The 15,837-nt window shown below is 48.6% G+C and overlaps 1 protein-coding gene across 3 annotated transcripts; it reads left to right on the top strand.

Moving 5' to 3' along the window:
- Positions 1–4,970: 4,970 nt before the first annotated feature.
- On the top strand, positions 4,971–15,598 carry Pex26 (peroxisomal biogenesis factor 26). Of its 3 annotated transcripts, none has more exons than XM_003461763.5 (6): positions 4,971–5,141; positions 5,238–5,544; positions 6,465–6,605; positions 7,211–7,506; positions 11,043–11,189; positions 12,702–15,598. In XM_003461763.5, the coding sequence occupies exons 2-6, from the start codon at positions 5,315–5,317 to the stop codon at positions 12,803–12,805; spliced, it is 918 nt and encodes a 305-aa protein (XP_003461811.2). In that variant the 5' UTR covers positions 4,971–5,141; positions 5,238–5,314; the 3' UTR covers positions 12,806–15,598. The 3 variants fall into 3 exon arrangements, with proteins under 3 accessions (XP_003461811.2, XP_013011902.2, XP_063114695.1); XM_013156448.3 differs by having other exon boundaries at positions 4,988–5,141; positions 5,293–5,544; XM_063258625.1 differs by having other exon boundaries at positions 5,009–5,141; positions 5,211–5,544.
- Positions 15,599–15,837: the final 239 nt, after the last annotated feature.

The following is a 15,837-nucleotide window of genomic DNA, read 5'->3' as shown; positions in this document are numbered from 1 at the left end:
CCCAACTTTGAAGATTCTCTGACTCGGCATGACTGGGTTGATTAGACTGCTTCCCAGGAGACAAAGAGGAACACCCTAGACAGGACATCATAAACCACTAGTTTACAAGGCAGGCTGTGGTGGTGTCAGTAGGAAACATCTCTAAGCATCTCTCACTTCTCAGGGGCAGAGGGGATGCTGTCTCCCAATGGTTTCCCTGGGGCTCTCCAGCATGGCACCTGGATGTGCAGAACTGCTCAGGAGAGATACCCACTGGAGCTCTGTGTGTCTGTAGCTTTGTGCCACCCTGGAAAGCTCAGGGAGGGACCCAGAAATGAGTAGGACCCTGTTCCCATCCAATAGGGGAAACAACACAAACCAAAGAAACATGGAAATGGAAAAGGACCCACAAGACAGGCCCAAAAGAGTAAAGCACACATGTGCGTCTGATGGGAACAATGATCTTCTCAAGCTAGGTGGGATCCAGAGACACAGGAGAGGAGAGAGAGCATCTTGATACTCTTCCATGAGAGAACCATGGCTGAATTACCCATTCCCGGAGAGCACCCATTACCGTGTTCTGAGCAGCAGACAGATCTTAGGAGGATTTCTTCCACTTCTGTGAGTAAATATTTGACACCTGGGTAGGTGAGGAAAGGGCTGACTAGAAGGACCCCCCCCCCACCCCTTCAAGGTGATGCAGAGGAGTGGCGAATGGCTCTTTCAGTTTTTCTGTCCTTTTGTTGTCGTAGTGCTGAGGCTGGAGCCCAGGCCTTACCCAGGCAAGTACTTTTACCACTGTAAGGGCTGATTTTGTGGTGGTCTGTTTGCCCCCCGGGGGTCACACAGCCCCTGAGCATGGGGTCTGTGAGAACATTGCTTGGCTCAGCTTTGCTACTTAAGTCACATAGTGTGAGCTTGCGCAGAGTTTCTGAGCTTCAGTTTCCCGTCCATGGGGTTAATAATAATTACAGTAAGAATGCTCCCTGTCCACAGGCTTGATGTCCAGCTTACCTAAGACGAATGAAAGTAACTTAGGCAGGCCGGGTGTGTGTCCCAGATAAGGATAAACGTCTCTGGCCCCAGTGCCTGGTTTTGGGGCTTCCCTTGCCATGCAATGTGGTGTGGCCTTGGGCAAGCCGTCTACCCTCTGTGCATCCCAGTTCCTCCATCTACAAGAAAGGGTCCCAGCACCGTTGTTAAAGTGGTGGAGGACTGAAATGAGTTAACTGTTCAGGGCTCAGAGGGCACAGGGCAGACAGTCAATACCGTGCTATAAAACAGGGCTGGAGCATGACTGGGATGATCACTTCTCAGATCAGGAGTGGAGTTCTGCTGCATCTGTATGGAGAGCAGAGAGCAGGAAGCAGTTCCTGTACCCTGGACTCCAGGGTTTTAAAAGAGCCATAAAAATGCCCAGTAACCAACGGAGCTCTGGAGCCACGCTGGGAAACCTCTCTCTGCCTCACCCACACTCAGCTCCTTGGGTTGTCTCTGGCCAAAGGTCCTCATGGTGCATGATGCATTGCCTGCAGTGTGGCCACAGATGGCCCTTCCTGAGGGCTCTGGCCTCTGGCCAGCTGGGACAGATCTGAGGGAGCAGCTGTGTGTGTTTTGGGGACAGGAAGGGCCAGGATGACTGTACATACGGGCATCTTTGGTCTTTGCATGGAGGAGTTGAGTTGGATTCAGAAAGTAAGATTACTGACTGGGAAGGTGGAGGATTCTCCCTGCTCCTCATTCATCTCTGGACCTAGTACACTGTTTCAGCCCGAACAGTTCTGGAGATTTAAGGGGTTCAGTGGGCTACCATAGTCTCTCTTCTGACGCTCACAGCCTGGTATCAGACTGTGACTGTGGCAGACTGGTATCAGCGTCCTTAGATAAGACAGAGGCCGGCTGGGTGTGGCAGTGCATGCCAGTTTCTCAGGAGATTGAGGCAGGATCATAAACCCTAAGCCGGCATGAGCTGGCAATTTAGCAAGACCCTGTCTCAAAATAAAATACAAAAGGGCTGAAGATGTTGCTCAGTGTTCCCTGGTTTAATCACAGGTACAAAAACAAAGCCTGAGGCTGAGAAGTTGGACGAGTATCTTTGTTTGTTTGTTTTGAGACAGGCTGGCCTTGAACTCACTTATGTAGCCCAGGCTGGCCTTGCACTCTAAGTGATCCTCCTACCTCAGCCTTCTGAGTGCTGGGATCACAGGTGTGCGCCACCATGCCCAGCATGGTGTATATTTTTGCATGGCTTTCTCACAGTGAGACTCAGGATTCTGTTGTCTCACATCTTCTATCTTGTGCTTTTTCTATTACAGCAGATTGAGCAAGTTCACATTTGCAGGTGAGGGAGGTGGGCTGAGCACTTTACCAAATGGAAGGAAGGAAGGAAGGAAGGGAGGGAGGGAGGGAAGAAATCCAACTCCAGAGTTTCGGTAGGGGTTGGGGAATTGATCATAGCTGGGATACTGATGTCTCCTTTGCTCTGCTGGTTTTCCCACAGCAAAACAATCCCAACAGTGTACAGGTGGGAACCAGACCCTATCGACTGAGAAGAACCGCCCTTATATCTACTCCTTGTCTGCCTCAAGGATGAGCAAATGAGAGGAAGACAGGGTCCCCCAGCTCGCATCGGTCAGGAATAATACATGTGTGCTCACATTCCATTTAGGAATCCTGGGGCTCAGACAGAGCTTCTGGGTACCGTCAAATATGGAGGGTGTATCTCTGGGGCTGAAAAATCAGTCTGTGGGCATGACTGTACCAAAGGTTAGGTGGCCATATGAAGCCTTGCATATATAGTTGAAAATTCAGCGAAGTCGAAAAATGGAACCCAATTTTTTTTTTGGTACTGGGGATCAAACTCACGACCTCGCGCTTACCAGGCAGGTGCTTATGCCAACTGAGCTAAATCCCCGGTCCCCCAATCTTATTGTTATATGATTTTTACCATGCCCCACTCCTACATTAACGGTTTCACCCTCCCTGTGGCTACCTTATAGCTAAACAGCCAAATTCGTTTCTGACAAAGCTGCTTCCTTTAAGGCTGTGTTGCCATCTACAGGAAAAATAGTGCGTAGCGTGAATTTTGCTAGGCGTTCACCAGGGAAGCGGACTTCCATCCAGGCAGCAATAACTCAGAGGGGCGCAGTGGGTAAGTGAGGGGAATGTGATTGTCCTAGTCTGGTTTTGCCTAGGCCTATGCAGCTCTATATTTTTTCTGCTCTTTCTCTTTCTGTAATTGTTCAGGGCAAACTTTTAAATTTTGTTCTGAGAAAGACCCACGCTTTTATGTGTGTAGCCTGATAAACGTTATTAGTAATGATGAAGTTTAATCTGAGGAGGCGCTGAAGCCACATCAGAATGACTCATGCTTTTCAGGCATCGCTGCTTTGCTTCTGGAGTTTTCAGTGGGGGAACGAATATCACCTGGTGAGGAAAAGGGACTTAGTGGGAATTCCACTAAGTAAATAGTTAATCACAGATACTAATCCACCTCCCTAGGATTGTCGCTGCAATCTTGCTCCATTTTATTTTGCCTTATCATGTGTCACTACCTGGTACACTACTGAATATTTGCTTGCTTCCTTTGGGGGGGGGCTTTTCTTTGTTTTTTTGGTGTTGAGACTTGAACTCAGGACCTCATGCATCCTCCCTGAGTGTTCTGCCAGTAAGCTATGCCATCAGCTCCTCTGCTCACTGTTTGTTTACTGCCTGTTTCTTCCACTATGACATAAGCTCACGAGGGCAATTAATGCTATTTCTTTTGATCATTGCGAGATCCTTAGGGCAGAGAAAGTGCCCACACTTTGGAACTATTCTATAAATATTTGCAGAATAAATGAAACTTTTGCTTTAGCTTTAGATGGCTGCAGGATCTATGCTTATTTTTTCTCAGTCTGATGGATTTAATGTTTCTGCCTCAGCTTTTTGTGAAAACTTTCTGCAGAGAGCCAGAATCCTGGAAGATAGTGAGTCTACGCCAGAGAGAAAGGAAGGGGATACATACTAAGAGCAGGCACTTGCCTATACCTGGCTTGTCTAGGGGATCAATGACTCTAAGGAAGCTTTGGAGAGTTCAGAAGGCAGAAAACTGGGGAGAGACTATAAATCAATAGGCTTTAGAGTAAATGTGAGGGCTTCACACAGCCTGGGTAAAGCATAGATTATAAGTGTAATTTACATATCTGCATAAATTATATACCTGCAATTATCAAATACTTGATTTATTCCAAATACTTTATTGTAAATTGCTTTTTGAGAATGACTTTTTCACAAATCCTCTCCCCTTTTTTTTGAGACATGGTCTTGTGGTCTCACTATGTAGTTCACGCTGGCCTCGAGCTCCCAGTGATCCTCTTGTCTCAGCCTCTCCGAGTACTGGGATCACAGGTGTATGCCACCACACCTGGCTACTTATTTTATATAAAGATTCAAAGAAAATTTTTCTTCTTGTGTGATGACTGTGCATCCCCGGAATACAAAGCATAGTTTTAAGTTCAGTCCCTACTGAACACAATAGTGGTTAAATAATATTTGCCTTTGAGTCAAAAGTGTGTTGGTTTGACTGCATTTTTGTCATTTACTAGTTGTGGGACGTTCAGGAAATTATTTAAATAAGCTCCTATTATTGAAATAAGCGCCAACTTCCTTGTCCGTAAAATCGGGTAACAGAATTAAGATTCCTCACAAAGCTCTTAGCAGTGTCAGGCCCTTTAAGCACTGTGCAAAGGTGCGCCTAGGAACAGACCCGGGAAACATAGCCGTCACTTAGGTCTCCTTTTAGTGCCCTGATCGTCCCCTATGATTAACTGCCACCCTCCGCAGAAGCGCCACCTTTGTCAGTGGAATTTCAACTGAGGTTTCATTAAGTGTCCATCTCTCCCTAAGGTGGCAGCCTAGTGCTTTTTCCACCCAGGTCAGTGACAATTTCTGGCGCGTGGCATGCTGGGCGTTGTAGTCCGAGCTCTCACCTTTGCTTCTAGAGCCGAACAGTTGGGTACTACAACTTCCAGAGTCCCACGGATCGGTATGGCGTGTTGCGGGGCACAGAGAGCACCCAAGATGGCGGCGCCCATACTCAGGGTTTGGGTTGCCAAAAGAACCCGGAAAGCGGCTCTTGGAACTAACGCGGTTCTGGCGCATGCCGGAGAAACCAACGTGAGGTATTTTACGGATCAGAAATCGTGCAAATATAGACTCGTTCCCCGGTGACAGGCTATTGGCGAGTCTAGCCTCTGCCCTTTCTTTTCCTTCTCCAGGAATTAGCCTCTGGGAGGGTCGCGGGCAGGCTGTGAGGACTCTCTCCTCTTCCAGCTGATTCGGGACATCTGGAGCGATGAAGAGTGCCGCCGCAGGCTCGGCGGGCCCGCTGAAGGGACTCGGGGGACCCCTGCGGAGCAGCGAGCCGGCGCGCACCGCCGCGCCGGCGTCCCCGGCGGTGCACCTGCTGGAGGAGGCGGCCGACCTCCTGGTGGTGCACCTCGACTTCCCCGCGGCGCTGCAGACCTGCGAGCGCGCCTGCCAGAGCCTGGCCCACGACGCCCTGGCCGGGGAGCCCGCCGCCACGTACGTGCTGGACTCCGCGCCTTTCCCGGTGCTTTTGGGGAGGGACTCACGGTCGCAGGGTTTGTGTCATTGCCAGGTCGTGTTAAGTGTTGAATATTGAATAGCAAAAGGGTCCAGAAAGTGACACGGGTCTTTCCCTAGATTTCCCCCAACCCAAGTTACTCACTCCTGATCTTGGCTGATCGTGGGGAATCGGTGTCAAGGTAGGAGTGGTGCGGTAGTTGCTGCTCAACTGGTGGATTAAAGAACTGATCTCCGGGCTGCAGATATAGCTCAGCGGCACAGCACCTGCTTGGCTAGTCCTGAGTTCAGTTCCCGGTACCAAAAAAGAGATAAAAATTAATCTTAAGGAAACCTTGGTCCTACATTGCTCTTTCTAATGCCATCTGCTGTCTCTGGCAGTTGTGGGTGTTATTTTTTCTGTGGATTGTAAAATTAGGTTAAGTAAACCACACCACGGAGATCATAGCTGAGCTCAGAGAAACCGGCGGGAGCTCTGGTTGTGTTTTTAAGGGACTGGAGGAGATCCTGGCAGTGAATTTGGACGGCTTTGCTAACTCTAAAAGGTCATTGTGGAGTTCCACCCAAAGGCAGCCAGAAAACTTGCTCCAAGCCCTTTTTCTTCACTCAGCATATCTTACCCTAAGTTCTCATCTTTAACCTAATGTGCCTATGCTGAGTTTTACCATTTTCTACTCAGGATTACTTTTCTGTTCTGTTCTGAAATTTACTTTCACCGGGGCAAAAGCCAGTTCGGTGCTAAGAGGTTTGGGGGCTGGGGAGAAGGGATGACTGTGAGACTGATGAAGAGAGAACTGGTGGCTGCTGAGCGGGGAGGTGGAGAACAGTATTAGAGTAAAGGGAGAAATAAAACTGGAAGGTAACCCCTTCTGCACCTGAATTTGTCTTTCTCCTGACAGCTCCTTGGAGGTGAAGTGCTCCTTGTGTGTTGTGGGGATCCAGGCCTTGGCAGAAATGGATCGGTGGCGGGAAGTCCTCTCTTGGGTCCTTCAGTATTACCAGGTCCCTGAAAAGCTACCTCCAAAAGTCCTGGAGCTCTGGTAGGCCCTTGTTGCTGGTACTGGATTGGTGCAGGAATAAGCTTTGCCTGCTCTCCCCTGAATCAGGGACTAACACTTCTCTTTTCCCTTTCCCTACTATTTCCCTCCAAAGCTAGTTCTCACCCTTTTTTTAGACCTCAGAACCAAACAATAAGGATAAGAAAGAAAGAATTTAGGAGTGGGACAGAGAAAAAGAAGAGAGGGGGCACAGGGAATAATGAAGTGGGATGATAAGTGGTCAGAGCTGAGAGAGCGGCTCCTCCTTAGGCATTCCTAATTCTCTTTCTTTTTTTTTCTCTTTTCTTTGCTTTTTTTTTTTTTTAAAGTCAAGGTCTTGCTATGTAGTTCAGGCTGGACCTCCAACTCAATAAGTAGTCTAGGCTGGCCTTTAAACTCACAGAGACCCTCCTGCCTCAGCCTCCCAAGCATTATAGATGTATGCCAGCCCACCTGGCTAAGAGTTCCTAACAGTATCAGCATTCCATAGGGAAGGGCTGGAGGACATGGGGGGAATAGATAGGACAGGCTTGGTGAATACCAGAAATGTATGAACTGTGGAGCCCTGACTCTTTTTTTCTGGGGGACTGGATCATCTGGGGATGCAGCATTCTTTTATACAGCAAAATGCAAGAGCCTGCAGCCATGCTGGATGTGGCCAGAGCCTGGCTCCAAGACCCAGACAACCAAGCCCTTCCCGAATACCGAGTCCTGGCTGAGCTCCACCTGCAGCGTGTGTTGCTGCCTCTGGGCCACTTGTCAGAGGCAGAGGAGCTGGTGGTGAGCTCTGCAGCCTTTGGAGAGGAACAGCGGCAGGGAGTGCTCCAGGCGGTTCACAAAGCCAGGCAACAGCAGAGACAGGAGCCCTCGGGCTTCCAGGAGCTTCCAAAGATAAACCGAGAAGGTAGGACATTGTGGAGAGGAGTGTGCGGGTTTTCCACGCACCTGGGGTCCTTTTCAAAACTTTCCCAAGAGCTTGCACGCGATTCTCTGTGTCACCAACTCCTTCATCACAGATTAGGTCACTTGTTGAGTTGCTTGACAAAGCCAGGCCAGACCTTCTGAAGTTGGCGGTAGAGGAAGAAGGGGAGGTGTTTCTGGGTTTCCAAACCATGACTCTTGTCTCCTGAATGTCACCATACTTTTAATCTGATCAGGCGTCTCCTCTCACTAGCTGTCTGGTTTCCACCGTGCTTGCCCCATGTGGATCCTGCTAAGACATTCTTGGGTTTAGCCGAAAAACCAACAATGGTTTGATAACTTGAGTTGGAAATAAAAATTACTTATCTTCAGTTTTGGTGCCTGGGCCCAGCATCCTGTTTGCCTTCGCTTAACTGGGAGCTTTTGAGTGGCTTTTCCCCTGAGGCTCACCCTGCCAATCAGCCTGCAGTGACTTTGTGCCAGCATTATATAAGAGGCTCCTATGGAGGTGGGTGTGGAGATTGTTCTGTTCCAAGGGATGTTATGCATTTGTTTACTTATTAGAGAAAAGGATGTTTATTTCAATCAAACAACCGTAATGTACACCAGCCTGTGCCAAGTACCCATGAATCATAGAGAGGAAAATTCATGCCATGCCAGCCCAGTGATCTTGGAACTCAAAGCATGATACAACCCACATTGCCCTTACCATCCATTCCTTGGAATGGTTACATGCTCTTCAATCAGTGCCTCTAGAATAGAAACAGTTTGAAAAGTGTGCATCAGGATCTTCCCAGAATGTTTGTATCAAAAACAACAGTTTTTTTTTTCCCCTGTAGCAGAATGTCACAGTAACAGCCTGTGTCACCTGTTTATGGTAATTGAAATGATTCTGGCAACCAAATAATCTTAACAACCACAATGGTACTTGTTTAAAGCTTTCAAATTGTCTTTACAGATGTACATTATTTCATTTTCTCTTTGATTATCCCTACCCCCCTTTTCTTTACAGGGTCTCATGTAGCTTTGAACTCACTGTGTAGCCCAGGCTGGCCTCAAACTCGTGCGATCCTCCTGCCTTAGCCTGAGATTACAGGCATGCACCACCACACCCAGCTGATTATCCCCATTTAACTGTGGATGACTTGTGGCTAATAAACTGCTGGTTAGAAGACAGAATACATGAAATTTGCAGGAAAATCCAGTTCAGTGGTCACAGAGATAGAATCAAAATTGCGAACTATTTAATTTTCTCTCATCCTAATTTTCTTTTACGATCATGTGTCTCTAATAAGCACAAAATTACAAATAGTTTAGAGCACACTAAAAAATTGATAATAGTGCTGGGTATTTAGCTCAGTGATACAAGTGCTTGCTTGGAAAGTGCAAGGTCATGAGTTTGATTCTTGGTACCAAAAGAAAGAAAGCAAGAAATTGATAATAATTTTTACTTAGAAAAATCACTGTGAGACAATATAATACCTATTCAAAGATATCTTGAAATTTTGTGGAAAATCCAAATAGATCTTTGTTTCTCTCTGTTAGACAGATTCTGCTTTTTAAAATTCAGCTCCATCATAAATATTTGCCTGGCTAGGCTTGGTGGTGCACACCTGTAGCTCCAGTGCTCAGGAGGCTGAGGCAGGAGGCTCATGGGCTCAAGGCCAGCCTGGGCTGAGTGAAAGTTCAAGATCAGCCTGAGCTATACAGTGAGACCCAGTCTCAAAATAAAAACGAAATCAAAACAAGAGATACTTGCCAGGGCCAGTGTATCCTGAGTTTTTCAGTTTTCTTTTTTTTTTGTCTTTTTCCTTTTTATCGGTACCAGGGATCGAACTCATGACCGCCTGCTTTGCTTGCAAGGCAGGTACTTATGCCGCTGAGCTAAATCCCCAGCCCCGAGTTTTTCAGTTTTCTGATGACATTTAATTTTCTATTAACAACTGAAAGGAAAGGATTCTAGCACCATGGCCTGCATTTCAGTTTGCCATTTATTTTCCAGCCCGTGGAGCTGAGAGTGCCAAAGCTGGATAAGAGGCCAAGATGTGGGATTCAGAAAATCTTAACTTCCTGCCGGGCGTGGTAGCACATGCCCCGTAATCCCAGCACTCAGGAGGCTGAGGCAGGAGGATCATTGCAAGTTTGAGGCTAGCTTGGGCTATGCAAAATGAGTTCAAGGACAGCCTAAACTGCACAGTGAAACCCTGTCTCACAACAGACAAACAAACAGCCTACTTTCTGCTGCCTGGCCAGGCAGAGAAAAGTGCAGCTCTATGTCTCTGCCTAGAACCTTTGCTAGGTACCGCCAGGCCAAGCCAGAGCCTAGTCAATTTTCCCATCCTCCAGGCGCTTTCCCTGGCCCTTGAATCATTTTGGTTCCTTTTCCTCGAGTCTATATGTGAGTACTTCCAAGAACAGACAGTTATGCCTGTCGTGGTGTGTTCCCTCTGTACATTTCCATTGCAAAGTTCTTTCTTAGGGTGAATGTAAGCTTTTTACCTTGTGGTCTCTACTCACGGATCCCTGTTTTTCTCTTGGTAGCACATAGAATAGGCCTATTCCTTTTACTTTGTGTTGTTTTTTTGAGATAGTCTTGCTTTATATATAGTCCAGACTGGCTCTGAACTTGTAATCTTCCTGCTTCAGCTTCTCCAGTGCTAGAAGTACAGGCACGTGCCACTATGCCCAGTGTGGTTTTTAAATTTGTTTGTTTGCTTTTACTTACATACATGAAAGTTTTCTTTCCTTTTTTTTTTTTTTTTTTTCTTTTAATCAGTACCGGGGATCAAACTCACGACCGCCTGCTTGCAAGGCAGGTGCTTATGCCACTGAGCTAAATCCCCAGCCCCTTACATGAAAGTTTTCAAACTTACATGAAGGCTTTGTTATTGTTACTTGGCTACTGTGATCTTCTCTGTGTACTTAAAAGCACTATCTTGCTGAGGTAGAATCATTTGTTAGCGGGTGGTGGGCCTGGGGGTCAGCTGTGACTATTCAGGCTTACTGTCCTGCATCTCCCGGGGAAGAAGAGGTGAAAAGAGGGGATTGGTGATAAATCTAGAACGTTCTGTCAGGACTGGTGCCACTTGATCTTGGCCTGATATTCATGGTTATAGTCCAAATCCCAAGGCTTTTGAATTTTCACTGTATGTATTAAAGGTACGGTATCACCGCATTAAAGTGACAGCCAGAACTGTGGTTCTGTGTTGCTCTGAGCATGTGTCATAGGCCAGAATATGAAGGACGCTATAGGGTAAAGAAGCCATGCACAGAAACAGCAGGTGTGGCAGGCTGGGCCCGCTGAATAGGTGCGGTCTGTGCTTGCCAGTGGAGCGATACAGCCTGTGCTCAGAGCAGTCGTGGAGCTGTTAGAATTTCTTTTTGAATCACTGAATGAGCTCCATAAGAAAATCATTCTCACTGCCTTTCCTCAACTCTCACAATCCAGCCTGAAGCCCAGAGCCAGGGGAAGTCAGTTCTCCTGGCTCAGCCTGAAGCTGTGCTCTGTCCCCTGCCCAGGGTCCTTCTCTCACAAGTTCCTGTCACTGCTGAGGTTGCTTCACCGGCTTTGGGATGCCATAGTGAGCCACTTCCTTTCTGTGCCCTTCAAAAGGAGCCTCCTGGCCGCCTTGATCCTCTGTGTCCTGGTGTTGAGGTTTGACCCAGGTAAGTGGTGGGTCCCCGGGCCCCCAAGGCAGGGCTGCTTCATGGCAGTGGGTCTGTGGACGTGGGGGCTCTCTGCACCCCCGCTGGAGCCTGCTGGGGGCAGAGGCCCCCCCTGTATTGTTGCTCCCAGCCTCTACCACAAGTCAGCCCCAGCTGGAAGAAACCAGTCCCAGTGCACAGAGGAGTTGGGAGAGATGCTCTCTGCCCCGATGACCCTGAATGCTGATGCAGTTCTTCAGGCATCTGCTATATCTGAGGATGAACTCTGACTAGAACCTCAGAATTGAAAAGCAACCCACATTCCTCATCATGGTATCTCAGGATGTGTCGGTTCAGCTATTAACACGTGTGCAGCCGTAAATCGTATGCCTGCTGCCTGGTGGCTCTGAGCCACTGGTGATACCCACATGCCCATGGCATTAGGAGGCATGGGACAGTTCTGGCGGGGGTACAAGCTCCCTAGTGGAACAGTCATGCATGTACCCCCAGTGGTCCAAGCCTGTGAGGATGTGTTATGTCTATCTGAAAACGTGAAATTATAAAGGAAATATTCATATAGTGCATTTTAGAAAATGGAAAATAGAGAAAAGTATAAAGAAGAAAATAAATTTCCTATGTAAGTCTGCTAATGAGTTTGCAGTTAGTTTTTCTCTACAGTATAGAGTAGGCTATTTTTTGTGTTAGGAATATTCTTTCCAGCAAGGCTTTAAATAGCTAAATATTATTCCAATTTACAAAACAGACTATCATTGAGGAAATGTTGGAGAATTTTTTTTTTTTTTTAGTACTGGGGATCGAACTCACAACCTCGCACTTGCCAACGAGGTACCTGTGCCACTGAGCTAAATCCCTGGCCTGCAGAAAAGATTTTTGAGACAGGGCTCCATTATATGGTTCAGGCTGGCTTTGAACCTGATTATCTTGCCTCAGCCTTCCAAGTTCTTGGAAGCCACCAAATACTGACCAGTTTAATGGTGATTTCTTTTTCTGCCTTACTGGGAGGTAGAAATGAGTGGTACTGTGGAATAACTGTGGTTATTTTCTGAGACATAATCACTCAGCTGAGTAAGTACTGGGCCAAGTTCAGGTGCCATGCTTGAAATCTTTTTTATGTTACTTTCCATGAATTAAATGTAATCTCTACTCTTCTCATGAATGTACACTTAGACTTTGTCATAGTTATTTTCTCATTGCTGAGACAAATTACCCCACACTCAGTAAAAAAGTGATTTTTTGGGTTCACTGTTTTTAGAGGATTTAGTCTGTAGTCCACTGGATCCAAGCTGAGAGGGGCGTGGCGGAAGGGTCTGGCAGAGGAAGGTGGCTCACATCATGGCTACTCCTGAGGCAGAGGCAGGAGAGTTGGAAGTTCACACCCAGCCTGAGTGACTCAGAGGAGGCCATCTTGAAACCAGAAGGGCCGGGAAGGGGCTCAGCACTCTCTGGGTTCCGTCCTCAGCCATGAAAAAAGAGTGAAGGAACACTCACAGCAGTCTCTCCCTTTCCCTGCAGCTTCTCCTCCTTCCCTGCCCTTCCTCTACCAGCTGGCTCAGCTCTTGCAACGGATCCGGAAGGCCATGTTTGCCCATCTCTACCAGCTCCCGCTCCACGACTAAGTGTCTTCCCCATGTGCCTCGGCCTCTGCCTCCAATATGCACCACCTCTGCAGGGCTGCAGGCCCGGCCCCGTCACCAGCTGGGCTGCTGTGGCATTAGGCAGCGGCATCCTGGGAAGAGCCAACCTAGGCACAAAGCGTGTCTCGTTGCCACCAGGCCCTCCCTGCTGTGCCCCACTGTGGCCTCCGCGGTGGAGGCCGTGGGAACAGTGGGCCCATAGGGCAGGACTGTCCAGGGCAGCGCTTCCTACAGCCAGAGGCCCCTTGGAGAGGCGGGGTTTTGGGAGCAGGGAATATATCCCTGAAACATTCCATGTTCTTGGCAAAGCAGGGGTGACTTTTTAGGCTAAGGTATCAGCAGAGCCAAAGTTCAGAGAAACCCTAGTGGAGTCCCCTTGGCCTTTCACCTCCTGGAGAAACTTGTTTCTGACTGGCTTTCCACAAGACAATCCCTTAATTAACCTGAGACTGGGGAGAGCTGCTGTCTTCCCCCGCTGCGCCCCTCTCAGAGATCTGGCGTAGTTACCTGTCAGTCCGCTGTCCCCAGGGTCCTACTGAAGATGTGCGCCCTCCCGCTGCTCACAGCCCTCCCTGTGCAGGCGGTGGAGGCTTTTGGAACCTCTCCGGTGACCGCTGTAAGCAGAGAGGCCTGCTCAGCCCTTATCTCTGGGTAAGGTGAGCTCACTTGGTGCCGTGTGGTCTTCAGCTTGGTTTCTCAGCGTGTCACTGGCCAAGGCCTGCTCTGTTACGCTCAGTGGCTGCCCCCTCCTCCCTCTGCCAGCCTCCCTGCCATTCCGCAGGCTGCCCCATGGCTGTTTCTCCAGGTGGCCCACTTCCTGCCTCCGTGGTGAGCCGGGAGCCAGCCCTCACCCCCACATCCCATGTCCCAGAATGGTCCTGCTGTTTGTAGGATGCCCAGGTTTTTCTGCTCCTGTGGCCTTGCAAAGTAGGCCAGCCTCAGAGGCTGAGGAGCCGAAAATGGAACTGGGTAATCAGGTGAGCCTGGGGCTGGGGGCTGAGCAGAACGAGACGTGGGTTTTAAGGCAATGAACAACAAACCTCGTGGAGCCACCACTGGAATCCTTGCGTTGTGGAGTTCACACTCAGCTTCTCACCAGCCACGTTCTGTGTCCATGAAGGTGAACCGCTGCCCTATGGCCAGGACCATGAAAGTCCCTGCCAGGTGCATCTCTGCCCAGCAGAGGCCGAGCAAACCCACCTGCAGGGAGCCCCGTCAGTGTGACGGCAAGAACGTGAGAGGGCTCACTAGCCAATCACTTTGCACAGCTTGTGAGTTAACATCGGTTTAGAAAAAGAACATTTCACAGGCCTTTGGAGTTAAATCTTCATTCCTAGGCCATGGTGTACTCTTTAGAAAACAAATCTATGCTTCTTTATATAGGTTCTAAATGGAACGTAGGTCCCTGGGGAGAGAGAGAAGGACAGATAAGGTTTGATAGCCTCCCTTATAATGGTTCTCTTTCTCTCTGACACACACTTTAGAATTTTATGTGGGACTTGTGTGCCTGGTTTAGAATTTCTTAAAATGAAAATTTGGTCCCATTCACTACCCTGGAGAAAACTCTTAACTGTTTCGATGGCCCGCAGGATAAAATCCAGATTTTCTCTGCAGAACCAGAGCCCATTATGTGTGGCTTTGGGCTGCCGCCTCCCTAGCGCCGTGTGCCTTTTTCCCAGCTGGGCTTCAGCAGCAGGACAGCAGCTGCTGTCTGTCCTTGCTTCAGTATCCTGCCCAAAGGTGTCTCTGGGAACCCTCTCCTGGGTCTTCCTGCTGCACAGCCCTCCTGCCCTGGCAGCCCTGTGGTCGTGGAGTTCCTCCTTGCCTTCCATGCCGTGAGGCTTTGGCAGTGCCAGGCTCGGATCCTGCTCTGCTGTGCTGTGGTATGTGTGTGTGTGTGTGGGGGGGTGTGCATGTGCACACCCGTGCTAGTGCTCCAAAGGCGTTTGTCCTTTCTTAGCCTGAGGCTCTCTATGAGTTCTGTACTCCAGCTGAGTAGGGAGGTTGTGCTTAGGAGGTGATTGGTGCCACTGGTCACTGACACAGGCCCAGCTGTCCCTAGTGCCAAGCTTGGGCGAGTGAGAGGACTCAGGGGTCAGTCAGGATTTGCCCACTGACACATGAGGGCCACATGCTTTTGGTGAGTTTGCATTGTTACACATTGTGAAAACCCTGAGCACGAAGTCTCATTTTCCTCTCCTAAAGTTCCTTGTGTCATGCTACCAGGCCTTTAGGGTCTGTTTGTCCTGAGCTGTGCAGGGCTGGCTGGTTGGGGGAGGAACTCAGCCCCAGAACTCTGCTGCCTGGCCTGGACCTTTTCGGTTCTTAACTCTGGGTTTAATGCGGTCAGTGAAGGTGGACTTGGACCTGCACTTTCTGGTCAATTTTGTACTGTCCAGTCAGTCAACTGGGACTTTTGAGCTCTGAAAGGTGACTAGTCCAAATTGAGGCATTTTGTCATTGTAAAATACACACGAGATTTCAAAGACCAAGTACTTAAAAAGAATGGAAGGCAGGCATGGTGGTGCACATCTGTAATCCCACCTCTCCAGGAGGCTGAGGCGGGAGAATTGCAAGTTCAGCCCTAGCCTGTGCAACTTAGCAAGGTGCTGTCACAAAGTGGGAAAAAACAATAGGCTGGGGTGTAGGTCAATGAAGACTTGGGTCCAACCCCAATATAATACTGGGGGATATAAACAATAATTTTGTATTGATTGCCTGTTGAGATGATACTATTTTGGATATGTTGCATTAAATAAAATCCATTAAAACTAATTTCACCTGTTTCTGCTTTTTGGTCATGAGTCTCCTGGACTGTTTGAAATGACCCACGCAGCTCACCTTTGAACAGAACTGCTCAGCAGACACCGGGCTCCTCAGCCAGCTCAGAAGGTGCGGAGCGCCGGGCACTCGGGATGTTGGGTCGGAAAGATCCTCAGTGGCAGATCCTATCTTAGGCTTCTTCTTTTTCAGTTAAGGAAACCGAAACCCAGAAAGGTGAGGCCAGTGGCCTC

Source organism: Cavia porcellus, unplaced genomic scaffold, assembly GCF_034190915.1.
Source record: "Cavia porcellus strain 051 isolate PalLab524CR breed Dunkin Hartley unplaced genomic scaffold, mCavPor4.1 scaffold_11, whole genome shotgun sequence".
Classification (NCBI taxonomy): Eukaryota; Metazoa; Chordata; class Mammalia; order Rodentia; family Caviidae; genus Cavia; species Cavia porcellus.
The sequence above is the reverse complement of the archived record's forward strand: the minus strand, read 5'-3'. Positions and strand labels throughout refer to the sequence as shown.

Excerpts from the sequence above, each read along its gene's own strand:
- Pex26 (XM_003461763.5), top strand. The coding sequence starts at position 5,315 with ATGAAGAGTGCCGCCGCAGGCTCGGCGGGCCCGCTGAAGGGACTCGGG. Across the intron at positions 5,545-6,464 it reads GCCGGGGAGCCCGCCGCCAC|CTCCTTGGAGGTGAAGTGCT; the intron begins GTACGTGCTGGA and ends TTCTCCTGACAG. Across the intron at positions 11,190-12,701 it reads GGTGTTGAGGTTTGACCCAG|CTTCTCCTCCTTCCCTGCCC; the intron begins GTAAGTGGTGGG and ends CTTTCCCTGCAG.